This window comes from Echinops telfairi, unplaced genomic scaffold (assembly GCF_000313985.2).
Source record: "Echinops telfairi isolate 266 unplaced genomic scaffold, ASM31398v2 ScPeMD7_655;HRSCAF=1070, whole genome shotgun sequence".
In the NCBI taxonomy this organism is placed as follows: domain Eukaryota; kingdom Metazoa; phylum Chordata; class Mammalia; order Afrosoricida; family Tenrecidae; genus Echinops; species Echinops telfairi.
The window spans coordinates 33,066,979-33,085,317 of record NW_022104553.1 but is presented as its reverse complement, the minus strand read 5'-3'; the positions used below and the strand labels follow the sequence as shown (position 1 = coordinate 33,085,317).

Below are 18,339 nucleotides of genomic sequence, written 5' to 3'. Positions count from 1 at the left end.
TTATCACCATCAAAGTATTCTCTATTATTCTTAATACATTTGTCAAAACTGCAATTCCATTCTTGGAAACATTTTTCAAACTTGTCTGTTTGGACGGTTGACAGCACCTCCCTCGGTTTTTCTTTACCTCTTCTAGGTCGTCAAATTGCTGTCCTTTCATGTCCCTCTTCATTTACAGAAGCAAAAAGAAGTCGCACAGAGCGAGGTCAGGTGAGTAAGGTGCATGGGGCAAGAGAGGCATGCTATTTTCGGCCAAAAACTGGCACACTGAAAACCAGTCCCCTTACGGCCACAAATCAGGCCTGTTTTGTCACACACTGCTGCACAATCTTTTCAGAGCCTCTAAATAGAAAGCTTGGTTACCAGTCTGACCTGGTGGGACGAACTCCAAATGCACTACAAGTGGACATTTCCGCCCACTTGGGAAATTGACGGAGGTCCAGCACGAAGTTTGTCATCAATCAACCACTCGTGCACTTGAGTTTTTCCCATGGGGGGGTCCTCGTAAGCTGTGTTCGACATCACAACAGTTTCTGCGGCATTTTTCCCCCAAGCAGGAAATGAAATTTCACAGTCACACGCTGTTCTCTTAAATCAGTCATCACAGAAAACACGGTTTGAGTGAAACTGCTTTTATGAAAAAATTCACTGTGACCAGAGAGAACCTTCCCAGGTGACACCACTGCGTGCACTGACTCAGAGAGAACGGCTTGATGCTCGGAAAAATGCCCACTATGGAGCCTCCACCCAATGGGGTTTTTTCTGGGGTTTTTTTTTGGGGGGGGTCCCCCCCTCGTGTGTATATATATATGCATATGTATTCAACAACAAAAATGAGTTCTATTTTATTATTAAGTTATTCCCATAGCTTATTTTGATTTTGCTGTTGGGAATATGTCTGGGAAACAGAACCCGGAAGAGGGTATATGGGTACAAACTCTCAACACATTTTCTGCACTGATTTCTGGGGTTACGTCTGCCTAAAGACAGACGGTGTCCCTGTCCCTCAAAGCCACACGCTCAAGAGGAAGAACGCCATCATCAGGTAAAGCGACCGTGGACCAAGATGATTTTTAGAGCACAATACCAAGAGCATGAAACAGGGGTTTGATTTTTTTTTCTCACATTAACTGGGTGGTCAGAACAGGCCTCTGCAGGGGTGTCCATGCCCAACGCAGAGCCCAGAAGGCTGACAGTGACCCAGGAGGAGGAGCCAGCAAGGGCAAAAGTCCTGAGAAAAATCAACATTTGGGGTAGGGGTGGATCGATCTGTGAGTGACCCAACAGGCCTGTCTACAGAGAGCCCCACCATGCAGCTCGCGGGGACCTGGTGAGTGCCTGCGTGGAAACAGGGCGCTGCAGGTGGGATGTAGACCTTGGGGGCGGGGAGAGTGGGGAGTGGGGAAGTGGGGAGAGGAGTGGATGGGCTCCTCCAGAGCCTGAAGGTGTTGATAGGAACTGAACCTGGTGTGCCGCCCTCCACGCCCCTCCCTTCCTTCCCCAAACCGAAGACTCCTCCCTCCCTCCTCTGGACCTTGCCCGCCCCGCACGGGCCTCAGCCTCACTTCCTCTTTCCCGTGCCTCAACCACACCGGTCTGTTCACCCCTCGGGCCCCTTATCCAGGCTGTTTGCCCTCCGTGAAGTCCTCTCCCAAGAGCTTCCCAAAGCCAGCTCCTTCGAAGCCTTCCCTCCGCAGAGCAGGCTTCCCTCACCACCCCAGCCAACCCAGCAGCCGCAGCGCCACCAAGTCCCGCCACAATCACACCACCCAGCTTCCCTTCCTGTGTCGGGACACTCCTGTGTGGGGCAGGGGTCCCGCTGTGGCCGCAGTGCCAGGCACAAGGCCGAGCTCTCAACATCAGCACCTCAGAGCTTTCAGCACGAGGGCCCAACCCAGCGCCCTGTCAGCTCTCCCAGAGAATCCTCAAATGAGAGGATTGGCTCCAAGCAGGGGCTGGAGCAGAGGAACAACTGTGAGGAGGGCACAGAGCCGGCCGGTGTTTCGTTCCACTGTGCATAAGGTCGCAGTGGGTCGGAACCGAGTCTAACAACAACAACAACAACAACAACAACAACAACAACAACAACAACAACAACGTGAGAGTAACAGCAGACACAGTCGCTGAAGACAACCAGCGCAATGCCCACGGAGTGGCAACCAGCTGTCCCACAAGGTGTCCCACGAGGGCGAGCCACTGTCTGACTATCACTGACCTCCTACCACCCCTGGGCTATGGTCAAGTCTTCCCGAGGGAGGTGAGCCCTGTGCTTGCCAGCCGGGGCCGTCCAGTGTCCAGACTCCCGCCCTGACGGGGGCTTCTTGGCTGTGTGGTCCTGGCCAAGTGGCCTCCCGCTCTGGGGTACAGTTTCTCCTTCTGTGAAGTGGGGCTCACTGCAGCACCACCAGCCCCTCTGCTCACCCCCCCTACACACACACACACACACACACACACACACACAGTAGGGTGAATGTACTCATGCTAACACATGGCTCTAGGCATCAAGTGGAAGGATGTGTTGGGCACAGCCTACCATACCCAAGGAAGGAGCTTCTGACAAGACTTGGGGCGCTCACGGCTGAGTTTCTCGGGTGAGAAATACCTCGGTCCTAGGCTTCGAGAGAAAGAATTCACTCCCAAGCCTGGTTTGTGATCCAAGTGCGTTCTAGAAAGGATAGAAGTTTCAGGTCCTACACAGGCACCTCGGGGCACTTCACACCCGCACGTGGAGGCCTGAGGAGGCCAAAGGAGAGGCAGCAAGTCCCCAACACGCGCCCCCCCCCCACCACCACCCCCCACCCCGCCACCCCGGAGAAAAAGAAGAGGACGCAGGCTCTGGAGCCTAAATTTTTGAGCATGCCCAGTGGACATCCTGGTCCCTGTTCTACTACCTCACATCACCACCACGGCCGCGGTCTGGTTTCACTCACAATCCTCCCAGCTCCACTGTCAAGGGTTGGCTCGGGAGGGTCCCCTGACTGGACGCGGGTCGGGGCAGCAGCTGTCACCCCCAGGCTGCTCAGTGAAGTCACGGGAGAGGGCGGCGGGAGGGCAGGGTCCACCGTGCTGGTCTGCCACCTTCAGCCCCAGGAGCCAGAGATGGCGTGGAGCTGAACGAGGGGGGCAAAGGTTCTGCGCTTCCAAACCGGAGAATTCAGACTCCGGAGGAATCTCCTCTCTACGTTTAGGAGCTCAGGGATCTTCACCCTTCAGGTCCCTGGGGTTGGGAGCCAGGGACTTGGGAAAGTCAGGGTTTTTGTCAAACCCCCCCCCCCACCTTGTCACAACCTGCTAACGGGTACAAGCCCCACACTCCAAAACTGAGGTCTGCTATAGTCTCCTGTTTTCTAAAGCATTTTCCACAAAGCTGCCAAATGAAAAAGACTTGGTTTTTTTTTTCTTTTTTGTTTTTTTACCTGAAGGAGCATCATTTGACATTACAATACAAGATGCGAGCACCCACGCCCACCTGGAAGTTGCTGGAAAGGAAAAGTGCAGGCTGCCTCGATGCCCTTGGATGTGCCCGCATTCCAGCCCCATCCCCCCCACCCGTCTGCTTGATGTCACTTTTATAAACATGGACATGATCTCATGAGCCACGGATGAGTCACTCCTCCCAGGGGGCACCACTCTAACCTACATGCGAGAAAGGATGTCGCCGCATCAGGGAACCGTGGAAAGGTTCTACCCATAGACCGTGCCTTCAAACCGAATGTATTTTCCTGGTGGAAATCGCTGTATGTTTGCTTTACGAGGAACAACACCTCCCGCTGCAGAACAAGAGGAGTTTGCCACGAGTGGGCTCGGGCTGGGGACAGCCCCGAGTTGGGGAACAGATGGTATCCGTGCAGTCATTCATTCACTCCCTCTGTGCTGGAGGCTGCGGCGTTAGCAGCTGTGCCTCGTTGAAGCCGGCTCGTGAAAATCGATAGCTGGTTGAAATCACACGGGCAGCTTGCGATTGGCCACGTTGGCGTTAGGAGCCGTCGGCTTGGTTCGGACTCACAGCCGTCTACGCACAACAGAAGGAAACACGCCTGCACCTGCCCCGTCCTCACCATTGCTCCTACCGCCGTGCCGGTTGTGGCAGCCACTGTGTCTGTGGACATCCTGTTGAGGGTCTGCCTCCTTTTCACTGTCCCTCCAGTTGACCACGCATGAGGGCCTGCTCCGGGGACTGACCTCTCCTGACCTCTCCTGAGGTCCAGAGTCCGTGAGCCAGAGTCTCACCATCCTTTCCTCTACGGAGCATGGCCGTACTTCTTCCGGGACAGATGTGTCCACGGTACCCTCCCGACTCTTCTCCAGCACCACAGTTCAAATGCATCCAAACCTCTTTGGTCTGCCTTTGTCAATGGCCAAAGTTCACCTGCAGGCGAGGCTACTGAAAATATTATGGCTCGAGGGAGGTACACCTTAGTCCTCAGAAGAGCATCCTTGCTTTTCGATGCTTGAAAGAGGATTTATCCAATGGGATGCATCATTTGATCGCTTGACTGCTGCTTCCACGAGCTCTGATTGGCCATGAACTCACTGCCAGCAAGTCGATTCCGACTCCTGGTGACACAAGAGGACAGGGTAGAACGGCTCCTGTGGGCTTCTGCCACTGCCACTCACTGCAGTAGAAAGCCTCGTCTTTCTCCTGTGGAGCCGCTGGTGGTTTTGAACTGCTAGCTTCAGGTTCGTAGCCTAAGGCATAACCTTGATTGGCCATGGTGGGAGACAGAGACCATGTAAATCAGCAAACTCTATGAATCAGTCGGCTCCTGTCCCCCAGCTGGTGGTGAAGCATGTTCCTGCCGAACATGCCGAACATATTCACTGTCAGCAGTGAACAAGACCTGATCCGCCCCATCCCAGAGCTTACGTTCTACGAGTGCGGATGTGTCACTCAATCACAAAATGAACATGACCAATGCTGTGGAAGCAATGCAAGTGTCCATGAGGGTACATAATATAGGGGGTTCAAGAAGGCTACCTTACCCACTGCCGTCAAGTCAATTCTAACCCATGGCGACCCTACAGGACAGAATAGAACTGCTCCTTAAAGGTTTCTGAGGAGCCAGCCTCATCTTTCTCCCCCGGAGCAGCTGGTGGATTTGAATCGCTGATCTTGTGGTTAGTAGCCCAATGCCATAGCCACAATCTCCCCAGGACTCCTTGAGAAGACTTCCTTAGGGATGTGACATTTGAGCAGAGACTTGAAAGATGAGAACACTTGGCTGTACTAAAGACGGCAAGAGTATTTCAGGCCTAGTGCCAGGAGACGAGATGCTGAGTGTGAACAAGTTAATTGGATAAAGAGCCAGGGGACCATGGCCACTGATAGAGAGAATCGGCCGAAGACCCAGATATTCAGGCCAAGGGCCTGCAGCCTGGGTGAGAGGGCTGGTTTTGTTTTATGGCTACTTGCCTGTTGCGTGGAAATGTTCTTGCAGGTGTCCATATTCCATCAGAGTCTGCCATCTAGATTCACAATGTAGATCTTACCTCCTCCTTCATTGCTGCAGGGGAGAGGGGGCTGTCAGTCTGGGTAGACTAGAGAAACAAATCCATGGACACACATATGTGCATAAGAACGAGATTTATGTACAAGAGCAATTGAACATGGAGAAAACATCCCAGCCCAGTCCAGATCAAGTCCATAAATCCGATATTAGCCCATAGGTCTGATACCAATCTATAAAGTCCTCCTCAGACTCATGAAACACGGGCAATGATGCCGAATGCAAAAGATCACAGGCCAGTGGGTAGAACGTCTTTGGATCCAGTGGCATTGGACCCATCTCAGTGCTGGCAGGGGCGTCTGCATCGGGGTGGGTCCATGTCTTGTCAGCTGCTAGGTCTCCCAGGCAGTAGCAGAGAGAAAAAGGTGTCTTCTGCTTCCACGGAGGAAGTACCAGAGTTCCAGAATTCTCAGGAGAAGGCCACGCCCACGGGAGTCTCATTGGAGATCTCCAGACTGACAGCCTAGACTCCACCCCGATACTCTTCGTCCTTCAATTGACACCAGATTAGGTGACTCCCACAGGGGGCATCTGCATTTCTGATGTACATCCACGTGGTCACAACAAGCCTCTGGAAAGCCAGTAGTGAACCCAGTAACTAAAAGCAAATTGGGGGCTTGAGCATTTTACCAGCACAGAAGAGAGAGAGTTGAAATCAAAGGGCTGCTGAATCCGAATCCGTGGTGACCTTACCATTTTCTATTCCTCCTGTACCCGCCCCCCTTCACCCCCCAGCCCAAGTGGAACCCTGCTAAAACCCTGGAAGTGAGAACTCTGGTGAAGACAGAGTTCTAGGAGACGCTTGGCCCCGGGAGCAGAAAGGGGAACTTCGGAAACCCAGGTCTTGTTGCTCTCCTTGCTGGCAGCCAGGACTGCAGCAGTTGCTGACAATGGGGGTCTGTAGGAGTAAACACTCTAAGGGAAGGAACCCCCGTCTTCATTCACAGAACCCCAGCTCTACAAGGGCAGGGCTAACGCTCATTGCCTCTGCCCTCCACCCCCTTTCTGTCTGCTCCCCGAACCTTTGGTCCGAGACTTCTCACAGTTATGGGAGAGCGCAGGTTCTCACAAGGGTGGACAAGGAGATCTCTCTCGCTCAAAGAACTGGCGCATTCAAGAAGTGCAATAAGTTCCACGTTGCAAAGAGATCTGCCAAGAGAAATGCCCCAGTACAAAGTGCTGTAAGTTGAATACAAGGAGAACATCTTGGAAGCACCCAGAAAAACACGGCCCCTGGCCAAGAGGAACCCCAGAAAAAGTCAGAGCCGGTTTCTCACTAGAAACAATCGCGGTCGGAAGGCAGTGTGGAGGACCTGTACACAAAATGCTCACAGGAAAAATCACAACCCCCAATTCTCTGTGGAGTCAAAGTGCCTTTCCACATGAGAGCAAAAGAAAGGCATTCCCAGATAAAAACGGAGACAGGTTGTTGCTAACAGATCTGTTCTGCAAGAACTACTTCACAAAAATCACACTCGCTGCCATGATGTCGATACTGACCCAGGAAAGCTCTATGGGAGAGTGGATGCCCCCTGCGGGTTCGGGAGGCTGTCAGTCTTTACTGGAGTGGAAAGCCTCGTCCTCCTCCTGCGAGGTCCAAGTGTTCTAACCCTGTTGTCAGCAGCCCAATCCATAACCCACCAAGACCCTACTAAAGACCCGTAAGACATACGAGAGGGAGTGTTTCAGGCTAAGTTCAGAGATCCCGGATAATACTTTGAACTAACATTCACAACACCAAGAACACTGGCAACGGTTCCTTATGTAATTATAAAAGATTGTCCATGCTTGTTGAGTTTTTCTTTTAACTAAGAAACAATTGAACCAAACAATATGTATACAAGGTATTGTTGGGTTTCTAACAGGTGGAAATTTGTCAGCTCTAGCACCAGGGCATTCGAGGTAAGGAAGCAATGCTCTGTCAGACTGAAGGAATGGCCCCAGATAGTAATGTCGATGTAAAATTTTTAAGAGAATCACAAAATATAAACAAGAGGATTTGTATCGTAAATGGTAACATATACCTGACTCCATTTTATTCCTTCAGTTTCTTTAAAAGACACAAGACATAGAACCCAAAAAGCAAAATAACCTACATAGATGCAGCTGTGTCAATAGCATTAAATACAAATTGAGCCAACAATCAACTCCAAAGACTGAGGCTGTCGTGCTGAACAAGAAGAAAAAGAAAAGGAAAAGAATAGGCGAGCATGTGTAGTTTGCAGGAAACACACTTTAGATGGGCAGATTTAAAATAAGGGATGAAAAATTATCATGCAAGCAGATCAGAAATCTGGCATGGCTAGACTAACATCAAACAAAATAGACTTTAAAACAACAACAAAATGCTACTAGAAATAGAGCTATATTTTATCATTTTAAAAGGACTCATCTTCCAGAAGGATGTATCCATTGTAAATATATATGCACCAAAAGTCAGTGTGCTAGTCTGGGTACTTTAGAGAAACAAATCCACTGAAACTCATGTGTAAGAGAGAGTTTTATATAAAGGGTAAGTGCGCATCAAGAAAACATCCCAACCCAGTACTGCCCAAGCCCACAAGTCCAATATTAACCCATAGGTCCAACACCAGTCCACAAAGTCCTCCTCCATCTCACAAAACACATGCAGTGATGCTGACTGCAGGAGGAAAGCCAAGTCAGTGAAAGGGTAATAATCTCAGCACTGGCAGGGGTCTCCACACGGGTGCTCCAGCACCCAGGGCTGCATCAGGGTAGGTCCATATGGCTTCTCCTCAGGGATGTCTTTGCAGGAAGTGAGCCTTGTAAACTGAAGCAGGGAACTGCTAAGGCAGCGGCAACCTGGTGCGACCATCACAAAGCAAGAGGCCCGAGAACTAGAAAGGCGAAGCTCACCGAGCCATTTATCCCTCCACCCTTCAATTAACCCCACCTGTGTTTATTGGCCAGGTTGGCACAATCAACTAACTGCCTCAGTCATCAACCCCAAAACTTGACAGAATGAAAGGGAGAACTGGACAATCCAACAATAGTAGTTGGAGTCTCCGATACCACCCATTCCGTAGTGGGTAGGAGGCATGCAAGGGCTCACATTCTCTCCGGAGCTTACATCATCTCTTTGATGCCTTCTGGGACTTCAGTCCTAGTGAGAGATTCAGACTCAGAGAGGCAGTAATAGTGGGTCCCGAGGAGAATCAGCAACGCCGTGCAAAGCAAATTACTGTAGAGGAACCTTATTGATTCTTCTAGAGCATGAAAACCAGCCTCCTCAGGCCGGGGTGGAAGGGCTACTTCTATTGGAAAGAACTTCTCCGTGGAATGAAGGGTTTTAAATTCCTCAGCTTGATTGGAATCTGCCTGTGTGTACCTGTGTTAGGCAGGATTGACTAGAGAAACAAATCCAGGGACACTCATATATGTTTGAGAGAGTTTTATATCAAGAAGTAATTATATATCTCAAGAAAGCATCCCAGCCCAGTCCAACTCAAGTCCGTAAGTCCCTCTTTGGACTCACGCAACCACACACAATGACACAGACTGCAGGAAGATCGCCAGCCAGCGGGTGCAGCCTCTTGGGGATCCAAGGTCGCTAGATAGGTGGCAGAGCTCCGGTGGCTGGCTGAGGCAGTGGCAGAGAGAGGGGGCGGTTCCCAGGGCCCTCCTAGTGAGAAGGCCGCAGCCCCGAGGAGCCACCATCAGGCCGTGTGACCTGATTGACAGTTTGGACTCCCCCCCTACACTTGAGTACATTTTCAAGCTGACATAAAAGTGTCTAACGACCACAGTGCCCATCCCAGTTTTCAGGATCCCATGTCTCCCAAATCAATGCCCTGGCGGTAACAAACGGTGAGGTAGGACATCCATTCCATTTGTGTTGTAAGTCAAAGGATTAGACTTCGCGTTTGATTTCCAGAGCTCTTGGCCCCGTGCCTGTAAGAGATAACTGTTTCTTGTGGGGAAGTCGTTTATCACCTTTCAGGTCTGCATAAACAGCTGGTCGTTTGAGGAGCAATTGCCGTCACTGTACCCCAGGATGACAAGATCCCCCTAACCCATGGAAAGGTCATCAATGCCCTTGATCAGGTCCATATCACAGACGCAATTTCAGAAACCCCAGAACCAGCCCCGAGAACCCATTCTTAGGATCTTGTTCCTCTGAAGTTCTTGGTACCAAGTTCTGTATCAGCAAAAAAGACACACACACACACACACACACACACAATTTGGTACAGGGATTTGACCTTATGAAGCGTTAAGACTGCTGTCTCTGGGTTGGATGCTAGCACTTAGGGTTCACAGGATAGGTAGCCAGAAAGGGGATCTATAGGTAGGGTAGAGATTATGTAAAGTACCAAAAATAAGCACAAACTGGAGTTCACAAGAATGGCTTGAATCTTATATCAGTTCTTTTTATTTTTTTTAAATCATTTTAGTGGGGGCTCGTACAACTCTTATCACAATCCATGCGTACGTCCACTGTGTCAAGCACATTTGCGCATACGCTCCCATCATCATTCTCAAGACATTTGCTTTCTACTTGAGCCCTTGGTATCAGCTCCTCATTTTTTCTCCTGCCTCCCTGCTCCTCCCCCATGAACCCTTGGTAATACATCAATTATTATGATTTCGTCCTATCTTACACCATCCGACGTCTCCCTTCACCCACTTCTCTGCTATCCGTCCCCCAGGGAGGAGGTTATATGTAGATCCTTGTCATCGGTTCCCCCTTTCTCCCTTACCTTCCTTCCACCCCCTGCTATGTCAGTTCTTATCACCCCTGACGTTGGTAGTGTGGGTGTCTTGCACATGTCAAGGCCTAACATGGGTCTAGATACAGAGAGCTGGCTCTAAAGTGGGAAAGGCTGAAGGAGAATTCAGGGGGGGGGGGGTTTGTTGGAACAGCTGTAGGCCCCAGTGCTCCCCTACACCGATGAAATGAACCAACAAGTTAGGAGCTGCCTCCCTGCACCAAAAGCTTCCCAGGAACAAGTCTCTTGAGGCCTTCCCTAACTAGTCATCCAAGGAAGGGAATGCTGGGAAGTGGAGTTTAGCCTAGCCAAGCTGACACCTCACAGAGCTATGCGAACAAGAGCTAGAGAGAGCTCATGGATTTACCAGCTTCATTGGAAGCAAGCACTGGCACAAACATTGGGGTTCCCTCCACAACACCTCAAGAAAAGGCACGGTCTCATAGGAGGAAACTAGATTCCTTCTCATTAATGCCATTTGGCCTCAATCCTTCCAAAATTAGAACCTTGAATTGTATTCAGGAGCCTGGCTGCATTACAAGAGCTCTTCCATTAGCTCTTGGCAAGACTCTCTCTCCTGATAGCAGGGCAGAGGAGGAAACTTTAGTTCAGACAAAGGGTACCCCAGGCTGTAAGAAAGGTTTGGGCTGAGGATGGACAAGCTTCTGGGGGCTCAGGGAAGTGGTAGTTCTGGAGGTATCTCAACTCCCAGATTCTGCTTTGGTGCCTTGCAGGCCGACCAAGGCCCCACTACCCCTTCCACGTTTGAATAAAGACGGCTTGAGCCCCTATTCTTTGACTTGAGGGAAGTATACCCTCCCCACCAATCCAACAGACTCTTGGGGAGGCAATGTTACCCCGATGATATTCAGAATGTCAATGATTCAGCTAAAGCAGTAGATCTCAACTTTCCTAATGCCACCACCCTTTAATACAGTTCCTAACATTGTGGTGCCCCACCCCCCAACCATACAATTATTTTCATTGCTACTTCATCACTGTCATTTTGCTACTGTTATGAATTGGACGACCCCTGTGAAAGGGTCGTTTGACCCCCAAAGGGGTCATGACCCACAGGTTGAGAACCACTGAGCTAAAGGCTACATTTCCCAGCCTTCTTCCTCCAAAGAGAAGTGGTCTATCAGAAGTAAACAAAAGTCTTGAGAAGGGAATTTAAAAGGAGTCAAATCATCCTCTCCTCCCACCCACCCACTGCGCACTCTCTCACACACACAGACACACACACACACAGACACACATGTTTTTTCTTTTCCTCTTGATTTTGTTCTCTTTGGGGACAGTACGACGCGAAGGTTCCTGCAGCCATTCTGTGGCCATGAGGACGAAAGACACACGCTAAAGGAGGCAGAGCGGTCAGTCGGAAGGAGTCTGACCACTTGAGCACCAAGCACGGACCCCGGTCTTGGACTGCAGGCCACAGCATTCTTTTATGTGAGAGAGAAATCATCTTGTTTAAGCCACCATTCTGTCTGGCTGCTGCTTCTGACAGCTGAACACAGTTACAGACTCTAGAATTCTTGCCATGTGTGTATTGAACATATGTCCGTGGGGAATGGGATTGGAAGATCAGGGGAGTTTTCCGTGGACTTGTAAAGCCCTCCCCTAGTTTGTAATAAGCTGTACTACTTTTGCCAGTCAAATCTGTTCCAACTCATTCCCTTCCTACAGAAGTGTGGGAAACTGAGAACCCAGAAGAGGGTCTGCAGACAAACTCTCAACGCTGATGCGTTAAGGAGTCTGGGAGGCCAGGGCTCCCATGGGGCTGACCTGCGTGTTTGTGGGTTGGAGATGCCTTCCATTCACATTCTCCTAAGTAAAACTTATTCCCCTCAATGTCCCCCATCATAATGCCGATTTTGAATTGGTTGTTGCCAGCACACCTATATACTCTTGAAGGTCAACTGCTCAAAGGCTATCAGCCTACAGGTCATCTGCCATCAAAAGCATCAGACCATCTAACCCTAAGTACAGCCCACTCCCTTCTGATAAGGAATCAAAGATTGTTCCCCTGGAGAAGAGTTCAAAGACTCCGAAGGTCAAGCCAACTCAGAGAAGACCAAGAATATGCCGCCATCTTGACTCTAGAGCCCGCCCATCTTGTTACGTATGTGCCTTCCTGTCACATGGATGCCTCTAGTACCTCCCCTTCCTGTTGCGTGTGTACCCCTAGCTCGTCCCCCTCCTGTTATATGTCTGCCTCTTGTACAGCCCCTTCCTGTTACATCTGTGCTTACTGGGGCTTGCTTGCCTGAGATTGTATAAGTCCGTGAGAGAATGACGCACAGTCTCATTCTCGTTCGGGTCTCCATCAGAAGAGGTGAGCCCTTGCCTGCCTTGCCCCTCATCTCTTTAATGTGCCCCTCCATCGCACAACCACCCCCATAGGACCCATCCGGCTGTGGGGCTGGACCCCACACAGAAGGAATGGACTAGCCCACCTTAGTGAACGCCAATGTGACCACGTGGCTCGTTTTCGGTCAATGACATGTGAGCAGAAGTTATATGGGTTTCTCTCTGTGATAGCAGGTGTGTGAACAGGTGTGTCTCACCCTGCTCACCTTTCTGTCACCGTGTCCAGAAGTGTTTCTGCTAGCGGCTGTTCATCCGCTTAGCCCCCAGCAGAACTCCCACACGACCCACAAAGAACGTGAGTGAGAAACACACTCAGCTCTGGAGAGTCTTCATGAGCAATGATTTTTCAAAGGAAAGAGTTGACGGGGGCGGTCAAGTTCTTTGGAAAGACTAGTGGAGTGGGCCGAGACTCGGCATATCGTTTCCAGAAGGCACCCAAGTTCACTCGCGGGAGAGCTTCTCTCTCCGTCCAACCAGGAGGCTCTCCTACATGTGTCCATGTCAAGGTCACGCGTTGCCGTGAGACCCAAGGATCAGGAAGTCAGTCATCACCCCTCAGGACCTAACGATTGTTCTCACTCCACTCCCTGCCATCGAGTTGATCCGACCAGGAGGACTGAGAAGAACTGTCCCGTGGGTTTCTGAGATTGTAACTCTCGAGGCCCTGAAGGGTCAGGAGCGGAATGCCGCGGCTGACCTTCTCCCTAACGGTTCCTTGGTGCCCAAGTCAGTCCCAACTCCTGGCCACTCTGAGCATGACAGAGGCAAACGCTGCCCGGTCCTGCGCCGTCTTCACAACTGGTATGTTTGAACGCAGAGTGCCGCCACTGTGCCCATCTGCCTTGTCAGGGGTCTTCCTCTCTGGTGGTGCCCGTCCATTTTACCCAGCACGATGGCCTTTTCCAGGGACTGGTCTCTCCCGACAACCTGTCCAACGTCCGTGAGACCAAGTCTCCCCGTCCTCACTTGGAAAGAACGTCTGGCTGTACTTATTCGCAGACAGATGTGTGGCTGTCTATGTTGTCCTGTTTCGTATTGCAGTGTAGTTTATATGTCGTAAAGGCCACATATCTGAAATGCAATACTTACTCCCGTGTCAATCTACCACACACCACTAGCAAGAGATTGAACGTTTGATCCACCCAGAAAGTTCCCTCCAGCCACTTCGGAATGTATTCCCCAACCCTAACCCCGTCTACGTTGTCTGCATCGGGGGTCTTCCTTCATTGTCGAGGAGTACGTCAGGGTATGCAAGGACCACCCTTTTGTAGCCGCTCATCTGCCCAGGGACTCTTGGCTTGCTTCCAGTTTTTAGGCGACTAAAGTAGTGCTACAATAAACAGTTATGTCTCTGTGGAGACACGGTTTGATTTCTCTTGGGCAAATATTTAAGATGGGATTGCTGGGTCATGTACCTTTTTAAGACCCTTGTCAAACAATTTTCTAAAGTGATGGTAACGAATTCCTGGTCATCAGAAAACAGCCAGTTTAGTCGAAGGTTGACCATCCAAATCTCATACCAGAGCCTCTGAATGAGAGAGCCGAGTCCACACCGGACGACCATGTCAGAGGGCGTCTGGGAAACGCAGCGCTTGCTTTCTGTCTCTGCTGCATGGAACAGTGGGGGAAGTATGGCGAGGACTAACTTATGCCAGAGGGAATCTGGAAAGCTAGTATTCCACAGTAGGAAAACCACCACTTTGGTAAGTTAAAGCCCTAGAACATGATCCTGCTTTAAATAGCATTCCCACAGATTCCCCCCTAACAGCTGTGCTGCCTTAAAGTGAGCAGGTGGTGGATTGTATCTCCCTGCAGAAGCAGCCAGTCTTTTGCTATCTCCTCCCACTGTGTCACCCAGCCCGCCTCAGGCCTCCCCCCAATGCGGGTATTGGGTTTCCTCACCTGTGAACTCAGGGACCTTAATGCAGTTGCCACCCACCTTATGATGCATGTAACTTCTGAATACGCATGTCTATGGCCACCTATGAATGTCCCAAGAGAGTGAAGACTCCCCTCTCCTCCTCTCTTCTCCCACCTCCACGTGGACCACCAAGAGGGGCTGAGGTGAGGATGCTACCATAAAATGTGTCTGACTCCTTTATTTTATTCTCCCTCCTAGCTTTCCTATCCTCTGTGACTTTACTACAATCTTTAGATATTATCGCTGTACAATTGCACCTATGGGCCCCTCAGTTGTTAGAGGCTGGCTTCCTCTGACAAGACATGGAACAAGGGGGAAGTGGAAACACCGAACGCCAATGCACCGATCATCTATGCAGAGGATTTGCTCTGCCCTCAACTACCATCCAGTATTTACCTAAACCTCAGTCACTAGATCTCACTGCCATCGAGTTGATGCCGACTCACAGCGACCCTACAGGACAGGGTAGAACTGCCCCTGTGAATTCCCGAGACTGGAAATTCTCTACAGGAATAGAAAGTCATGTCTTTCTCCCAAGGAGCAGCTGGTGATTTTGAACTGCTGACCTTGCAACTAGTAGCCCAACATATAACCACTATGCCACCAGTGGTGATGTGTAAGGTGGTTTTAAGACCCAGACAACACTAAGTCCCATTGAATCTCATCATGAGCAAGTACGGAACCTTTTGAATATCTTAATCCATCAGGCTACATGAGTGAGCAAGTCTCTGAGCGATAGGATGACATTCACACCCTAAATATTCAAAGGCCTTCAAGAACCCGCGGCCCAGTATCCAGCTAGGACGCCGTGTAACATTTTCTTGTTTTCACTGGGTTTATCCGATGGCTGCCTTCTATTTATTTATCTCAAGCAATACTGGTTTTCCATGTCTGGTTACTTAAACTTTAAGTGAATTTACCTAAGCTTAAAATCAAGCTGATCTGTGAAAAAAGTCTCACACAAAAAGGATCAAAGACCGTAGCTCTTGGAACAAGGATGTGTGATGACTGCAGTTTGAGGAATATTATCCTAGAAATATGCTCTGCGCCCTGGTGTGACTGCCCAGCTGGGCTGACCGTGCTTGCCAGCATGCTCTGTTTTCAGAGACAACGTCTCTTCCCGCATACGCTCTCCCTGCAACACTCCCCATTATTTTTTTTTAAAGATCCTCAGTGTGATACATTTTCTATCACCCATGAAACATATCACTAGGTTGAACCTTATGAAAATAGTTTTTGTAAGTCAGAAATATTTGAATAATGATGCAATAAGTACAGCACATTCTAGATGTATGAGTATGTGTGTCTATTTATATGTCGGTGTCTCTGTTCTTTTGTGACTGGCTTGACATTTGATAGGTGACAACATAATATGTAAATAAACCAATCATAAAATAATTTAGTAGCCCCCCTCCATGTATATCCATACATCTACATAAATATAGAATATGCATATCCCATATTGCACGTATGAGTGTAGGAACATCTACATTGCATGTAGATGTGTAGGTGGCATCGTGTGTTACATTAGGTTGTAACCACAACGTTGGCTGTTCAAACACACCAACTGCTCTTTGGGAGACACTTGATGCTTTCTGTCCTTGTAAAAATTCACAGCCCCCAAGACCCATAGAGGCAGTTCTACTCTGTCTATAGGTTTGCTATGAATTGGAATAAATTCTATTGCAGAAAATTTGGTCAAAGATATATGCATGTGTATATATATATATATGTATAATTTACATGTGTTATAAGTAAATAAATTTATACATTATAAATATAATACATGTGAATATGTTCTATATGAACATGTGATCTGTGTAAATATCATATATTTACATATGTGTTATCATTGCAATATACTCTGATGATGTTTTCTACTTTGACCTCATTCCACCATTTTCTTTTCTTTCTGTCTTGGCAGCGCCCACCACGCACTGGGACCTGAGGGTTGTGAAGCGCTGTTGGGCAGCCCCCAGTGGGCACGATCGTGTCTCTTTCCTTTGGCAGGGTCCTTAAACCTGAGCAGAAGGCCCCTGCCCTGAGCTCAGGGCTCCAGAGGCCCTGCTCTGCCTGCACCCCCTCCCACCGGCTCGAGTCCAAAGGCTTCAGAAAGAAGCCACGTCCCTTCTCGACATACTCCAAGTCCCTGCAGCCCCAGACCTCTCTGCCTCGGTGGCTCTGATCCCCGCCCCGGGCTTGAGTGGCCTTCCTGTGGGCACAGCCCTAAGCTGAGGGTGGCCTGGAGGCGGTCCTTTATGGGTGAGCTTGCAAGTACATGCTGGGACGTCTGTACTGCAGTGCGTGAAGACTCGTGCCACGTGGGAGGAACCAGGTGGGAACAGAATGGGGTATGGCATGGGCCAGAGGTCTCTACTCATACTGCTGTTAGGGGGAGCCAGCACTGGGCATGGGGTCTCAAACTGCCCACAGCCGGAAACCAGTCTTGACTCACTCACTGGCTAGAGGGGTCAGTGAGCCTCCCGCATCACCCCCAGTCCCCGCCGGCCTCACCCTGCCTTGTCCTTAGAGTCTGTGGAGCCTCACTTTATGTCGCTTCCTCCCACCCTCCTTTCACAAGGGACCGAGACACCCAGGCAGGGGCCACAAGGCTTTACTTTGGGTCTGAACAGAATGGGTAACTTGGGAGCAAAACCTTCAAGAGCAGATCTGGGTAGGTGGGGGACTTGGGGACACCAGTTCAAGTTCTGGCTCCATCTGTGTCTTCTTCTGTGACCGCTCTGGAGGCTCCAGGAAAGGAGCAAGATGGCCGGGCATGGAGAGCTGACGGAGGTGTGGCTCGGGGTCGGGATGCCCACTAAGCTTTCAGGCCCCGCCTCCTCACTTAGGACGGGCTCATCTGCGAGGATTCCGGCACCCGCGGGACAGCCGTCTACATTTGCCACCTGTGGGTGAAGGAGGAAACGGTTCGGTCATGAATTCAAACACACTGATTGCACCTGGGACCCCCCTCGGGCCCTGCCTCCTTACAACCAAGAGAATGAGACGCAAACGCTGGAAGAGCCTAGTACAAGGGTCCCCCGGGAGGAGCGTCCCACAGCCACACAGAGGTGATCGCGGTAACAATCCGCACTGTGCACTCCTCCTTCGTTCAGCAAATGTTTACTGTGTACTGAGTGGGGGCCAAGGACCCCGGTGGTGCAATGGGTTAGCGATTGGTCTATGGTTCAAACCCACCAGCCGCTCTCCGGGAGAAAGATGAGGCTGTCTGCTCTCGCAAAGACTGGTGGTCCTGGAAACCCCACAGAGCACTTCTCCTCCACCCTCCAGGGCCGGCCGCAGTGAGACGGGACTGACCCAGTAGAGCTGGCTGCCAAGTCAGGGAGACCCACGAGGAGAGAACGACTGTCTGATATGACCCAGGGAGCCCTGGTGGGGTGGTGGGAGACCCCGTGGGCTGCCAAGCACAAGGTCAGCCGTTCGAAACCACCAGCTGCCCCTTGAGAAAAAGACGAGGCTGTCTGCTCCAATTCCGGTCTCAGAACCCCACAAAGGCAATCCTACCCTGTCCTTTAGGGTCACTATGAGTTGGCAACCACCCGGTGGCCATGAGCGTGGTTGGGTTTTTTGGCATCTCTAACCCAAACCCAGCCCACTGCTGTTGAGTGAATCTTGTCTCCTGCGGAGCTGCGTCAGTCACCAGACCGCTCGCTTAGCAGCTGAGCGCTTAACCGCTGCACCAGCAGGCCCCCTAGTTGTGCACTCCCACCCGACCCACTGCCATCGGGTCCGTTCTGAGTCAGAGCCACCTGTGGAGGGTTTCCGAGGCTGTCAATCTTTTTTTTTT

At 50.5% G+C, this 18,339-nt stretch overlaps 1 protein-coding gene across 2 annotated transcripts in view; it reads right to left on the bottom strand.

Annotated features, from left to right (window-relative positions):
* Positions 1–17,129: 17,129 nt before the first annotated feature.
* The window catches only part of FXYD5 (FXYD domain containing ion transport regulator 5), a 19,593-nt gene continuing 18,383 nt past the window's right edge, over positions 17,130–18,339 (bottom strand). For both annotated transcript variants that reach the window (XM_045292917.1, XM_045292918.1), the window contains exon 8: positions 17,130–17,437. In XM_045292917.1, coding sequence (XP_045148852.1) covers positions 17,388–17,437 — 50 coding nt within the window. In that variant the 3' untranslated portion in view covers positions 17,130–17,387. The remainder of the gene's footprint in view (positions 17,438–18,339) is intronic.